This window comes from Apium graveolens, chromosome 5 (assembly GCF_009905375.1).
Source record: "Apium graveolens cultivar Ventura chromosome 5, ASM990537v1, whole genome shotgun sequence".
In the NCBI taxonomy this organism is placed as follows: Eukaryota; Viridiplantae; Streptophyta; class Magnoliopsida; order Apiales; family Apiaceae; genus Apium; species Apium graveolens.
In genome coordinates this window covers 56,355,913-56,361,693 of record NC_133651.1, presented here as the reverse complement: position 1 = coordinate 56,361,693, position 5,781 = coordinate 56,355,913, and the positions used below count along the sequence as shown (strand labels likewise).

At 36.3% G+C, this 5,781-nt stretch overlaps 1 protein-coding gene across 1 annotated transcript; it reads left to right on the top strand.

Annotated features, from left to right (window-relative positions):
- Positions 1 to 286: 286 nt before the first annotated feature.
- On the top strand, positions 287 to 5,234 carry LOC141661352 (uncharacterized). Its single transcript, XM_074468341.1, has 4 exons — positions 287 to 658; positions 4,365 to 4,497; positions 4,667 to 4,736; positions 4,842 to 5,234. Exons 1-3 carry the CDS (start codon positions 489 to 491, stop codon positions 4,721 to 4,723), a joined length of 360 nt encoding a protein of 119 aa, XP_074324442.1. The 5' UTR covers positions 287 to 488; the 3' UTR covers positions 4,724 to 4,736; positions 4,842 to 5,234.
- The last annotated feature ends 547 nt before the right edge of the window (positions 5,235 to 5,781 follow it).

The following is a 5,781-nucleotide window of genomic DNA, read 5'->3' as shown; positions in this document are numbered from 1 at the left end:
TTTAGTACATCATTTAGGGCTTGCTCCCGAGTTTTTTAATGAAAAGGAAGGAGGTGTTTATGAGGTAAAGTACTTTCATCCCATTTTTGGAGTGAAAGTTTTAGAGGGAAAAATTGTTAAATTTATATTCATAAATACTTGCTTTCACTCCTTTTAAAAACTCGGGAGTATGATTACGAGGGTAATCAAGGGAAGGGAAGTGAAACTAATTTAGTTACTTTTCACTTGTTTTCCTTCCCTTTTAAAACTCGGGAGTGAGGGTAAGAGTCCGGTGCCATTCTTATTCTTTTTGCTCGTTTTCTCGGTAAAACTTCATTTTTACTCCTACGGTCACGGGAGTGTACCGTGTAAGTTTCACAAACTTGAAAACGAATTTGTGTAAACATTTCTGTCCGGTGTGTATTTTGGTGTAAACTTGGACTGCTTTCATGCATTAACCGTTGTTCTCAATAAACTTAAACCGAGTCTCGAAATTAGAGTGAGCGAGGATGGCGGGTGGATCAACAACATTTAGGTGGATACTCCAAATGCACAAAGACGTCCCAAAAGCAGCTAAATTTTACTCCGAAGGTTTGGATTTCAGCATTAAAGTTTGCACTCTTCGTTGGGCCGAGCTCCAAGCTGGACCCCTCAAGCTCGCTCTTCTCCATTCGCCAAGGTTAGCTCCACTTCATATTGCCTACTTACTGTTTGCTTAATTGCCTCACTGTAAACTTACATGGTTCCTTTCTCTTTTTGCCCAATATTATGTTGTGGTTATATCAGTATATATTGCAATGACTTGCTAATTTCGAATTTTGTACTACTGACTGCAGATTATTATTTTAACAATTATTGTTTTAGCAGCTCCACTTCTTGGCTGTTTTTTATTTTATTTCGGCAGCTTCATGATTCCGGTTTTTAACTTTTCGTGTTCATATCTTAGTTTGGATTGGTAAATTGTAATTAGGATAACTGCACAACTATTAAAGTTAATTTACTTTTTTCGTAGAGTAAAATCTAAAATGCAATATGTGTTTCAGAAGTTTGGTCATTGTGCAATGTGTGTACCTCAAGTTCAACAAATGCAAAATGTGTACTCCGATTTTCTGTGTTGCTGCAAAATGCGTACTTCTGTCAACTCATTTTAACTCCGTTTACATAGAAGAAAAGCTGAGGCTAGTATCATAGTTTCCAGTTTAATTATATTTGGGAAAGTTGTATATATAGACTAATAACGGACATTATATAATATGCATTCTATGTATACATATTTCTCTGCAACAACATATAAATAATCCTCTGCAATGATTAACTCACACAAATTATCATCCTAAGCTCAACAGGATATTGCCAATGAAGATGCATTGGATAAAAAAATCTTGATACCAATTAGAGACTCATGTCTCGGTGAAATCAGTGTTCAACTTTCCTCCTCTTTTTACACGCAACATTAACATCCTTTTCAAATGGAGCCTCCCCTGGTTACCATTTTCCATATCGGGTGCATTAGGTGTTCTTGAATGTCAATCGGGTCGGAAAAAGACTTTTTCAGAAGTCAAACTCTGATGTTCAGAACTCATTTTTACAGTACTATATCCAATTGAATCCTTTTGGACAGTTGTAACATTATGGCTAATGTGCAAGTACCAATGGCGTGCAATGTTGATATGCGTCTTATTAAAACCTTTCATATTCACAGGAAAAAGATTGGCTATTGTTTTGAGACTAGCTAGATTTGTTACTCTTGTCCTCTCTAGTCTCTAATGGTTGTAAGGGGGGCATCAGAAGATCCTGCACCATCCAATGCCACATAACTCAAAATCCTTAGTACCAGCAACATCTGATGCAGTCACAGACAGTGACTATTTTGTCATTCCATGATAATAATTGATGACTTACCACTAGAGATTAGCGAATGAGATTTTAGATGAACCACATCGTACACCGGAATTTATAACACTAGGCTCAGTTACTTTTTAATTCCAATGACCAAGAATATTAGAAAATTCATAATTTACAAATTTAAATAGCCAAGAACCAATAGTATTTATTTTTAGCTTCAACCCGTTCCTTCCAACTGTCAACACCTTGGATTTCTTATGCATTTGAGAATTCCTGTGAGTCCGTCAGTGATTCACAGAATTTCAAATGTCGTATCTTTGTAGTGCATAAAAGTTTAGTGGCTGTTCATCTAGAGCTCAGAGTAATTACAAGAGATTCCTCAACAGATTTATCACCTTTTCTAGGACTACCATTATCACCAATTTTCCCTTGTGAACCTTTTAAAGCCCATTGTCTAATACGGGCAAACCCCTGAGCTGAACAAACCTAGTAAGACAATCAAAATTATCTGAAATCTCATTCCCACCAACATAATCGGAGTATATGTATAAGGTGATATATAATGAGAGTATATAGTCTATACAATTACACATGCACTAAACTGTATAAACAGTGTTAATATGAGTTAACGAAAGTACACCTATTGCATCAACACGAGAAGTTCAAATACACATTTTGTGTTTTATTGAACTCCAGGTACACACTTTGCACAATGGCCAAACTCAAGGTACACACATTGGATATGCTTGCGTTCAATTTCTAGGTTACAGAGATAAATAGCTTTAAATTATTGATTTTGACTTGGATTAAGGTAATCAAGTAGTCACAGAAGGCTAGTGAATCTGAACTGGGGCTGAAAATACTGTAGAAAATATTTTATTTGAAGATGGTGATTGTGCAAATACATTGCATGCTTTTATCCCGAGTCAAGCCGAATAAACTTATTTAATGGTCACCGCGAACCGCTTTTGGTCCCAATTCTCTGGGGTTTGCTTATGTTATATGTACCAGTAACTGGTTTATGGATGAGTGCTCTTGAAGTAGTTGGTCTGGCCCTGAACCTCCGCCCCTAGGACTTCGTTTATCAGGAAATACGCGTGGCAGAAGATCTAAGATCTTGAATTTGGGACTTTTTACACCAAAAATATTCTATGAAACGAAGGTAATCGTACTTGGATGGTGGCTCAAGTTCAGCCTCATGAAAACCTTACATTCCGAGGAGGTTCTACCCTGTGGAAATGCTCTTGATGGAGCTTTAGCTCTTTCTGGTCGTGACCAAGAAATTACCGGTTTTGCTTGGTTGGCAGGCCATGCGCGGCTTATCAATTTATCCGGTAAAGCAAAAGATTGGTACTAGACTTGTCAATCAATTCATAGCTTTTCGAGCACAACCAATATAATTCGAACTCCCTTTACTTGTAGGAGTACATCTTGGCTCTGTCAATTATGTTATGGCCGGAGATGTTATGGCCGGAGTCTTACTCAAGGTGACCTGGTCTAATTTAACTACTGGCTTTTTTACTCGGACTTGGTAAACAGTATTAGACACTATTGGCAGGTAACCGTTGTCGAACATGGAATTTTAGGTAATTAAAAACACGGGTACCTGTCCTAGATTTGGACATGGAGAAGAAGAGGGGGAGGGAGCACACAGCATAATTTTTTAATTAAGTATATTCTATTGTATTTAGTAGCAAAATTAACTATATAACTCATGGCTTAGATATCCCATGCAGACAATGTCGACATTACAGATCCCCATATGATTTCCCATAAGACCACATCTTCTAGCAGTGAATATAAGCCATACCACAAAACTGACGGAGGAACCCTTCGGCCTAAGCATTTCCAGGCTTATCTTTTGGAATTAAGATTCTTGTTCAATTAACATCTTACTCTCCTATGTAGTTTAATGCACAAGTTTTTCAATCTCGAGAATTTGAAAAGGATAGATGTACACTTGAAAATTCATGTGCTAGCTTACATGAAAGCTTTCTCATATCCATAAACTTCTCGTATATTCTAACCTGTGTGTCACTGACTACATTGTGACTTTAATTTGGTTATGCTCCTTTTGTATCTCAGTTGCATGTTTCACTGTCTGAAGCTTTTATTTATGATATTGATGACATTCTTTTTCGAGAGTCTGATTTGAAGTGCTTGTGCTAATACCTTGAGTATATTCACTTATTCAGGCTTTGAATTTTATAATCTCTATAAAAATCAGAACAGAATTAAGAAGATTTAAATCCTAGTATTAATGCAAAATCTCGAAGAACACAAAAGTTACTTTTGTTACTTAAGTTGAATCCTTATGGGAATGGAGTGAGTGAGATTTAATTTCTTGCATAGCAGGCTTTATGATACATCCTGATTCAGCTCCAGATAAGCAGTTCTTTAGTTCCACAGTGAGGGGTTTCCTGCCTGTGCACACCCCAAAATTATTTTAATTTAAGATATCGTTATTTTATTGGCATGTACTTATCATATGTGATTATTAAGTATCAACTGATGATTAAACTGCCAACCCTATTTTACAGTGAAAAGGTAGCGGAGAAAGAATATTCATCACTTTTATCTTTTACGGTCCCTGACATCAATAATTCAGTAACCAAGCTAATAGCTTTAGGTGCTGAGCTAGATGGTCCTATCAAGTATGAGATTTATGGAAAGGTACTTGGTGCAACAGTTTTCTTTATCAATTTGCCAAAATTTTAATTTTTAAATAATTAAATCCCGTTGATGCGCCCTCCTTTTTGCTGTACTGTTTGCTGATCCGTTCTTCTGTGCTCTTAGAACCAAGAACTCTAGTGTGAAGTAATTTATATATTATTGATTGCAGATTGCAGCTGTGCGTTGTATTGATGGACACATGGTGGGTCTTTATGAGCCTGCTTGAAAGTGCACAAAAGGTTAAAGTTTACGCTTTATGATAACATAGGAAGTCTTTTAAGTCGTGAAATAAAGTGTCGGTTCCATGTAATTTTAGTTTAACTACATTGAACAAATGTTTGCAGGGATCAAGAATCAGGAAGCAATTAGGTCATTGAAAACACAGCAGTGCATGTTCACTTAATAGCAGCTGCAAGTTGGAAGCATACGTTTTAATGATCATTCAGTTACAGGCGGTTATTGTGCTGTGCAATTGTACTGTGGTGACTGCTTCATTTAAACTCAAACATGTTAAGATGCAGCTGATATATGATTTCTGAAGTTCTCACAAAGAGAGTCCTGCGAACCTAGGGGTGGCGATTTCGGGTTTTGGGTCGGGTTCGTGTCGGGTTGGATGTGCCTGATTTTTTTAGTCTGACGCGAACCCGACCCGAAACGGGTTCAAAAATTATGACACGAACCCGACTTGGTACGTACCGAGTAACCCGAAATTGACCTGTTTGACCTGAAATAACCCAAAAATTAGAAAAAATTAATAAAATTAAAATTAAAAAAAATAATGTACATAATTACAAAACTAAAATGTTATGCCAAATTAATATAAAAAATAGAAATATAATAAAACATAATATTACAAATGATTTATAAAATATAACCTACCATTTATATATATATATAATATATATATATATATTAATTATTTAAATAAACAGGTCGGTTTCGGGTATTTCGGGTCAACCCGAAAATGACCCGATTTTTTCGGGTAAATTTTTACCCAACCTGAACCCGACCCGAAAGTCAAAATCCTCTACCCTAATTCATACTTTTGCGGGTTGGATTCGTGTCGGGTTTCGGATCGTGTCTGATTTTGCCACCCTACCCTATGCGAACCAAATTAATGTTATTGAAGTTTTGTTGCTAGTTATGTACATATTTATTGGCTACATGTACTACCTCTGTATGTTAGGTCCACCCATATTCTTGAATAACAAAAACTTGATGAATGAAAATAAGTTAGAGCTACGGATGCCTATATTACCGACATTTTTTTATTGTGATAATGAA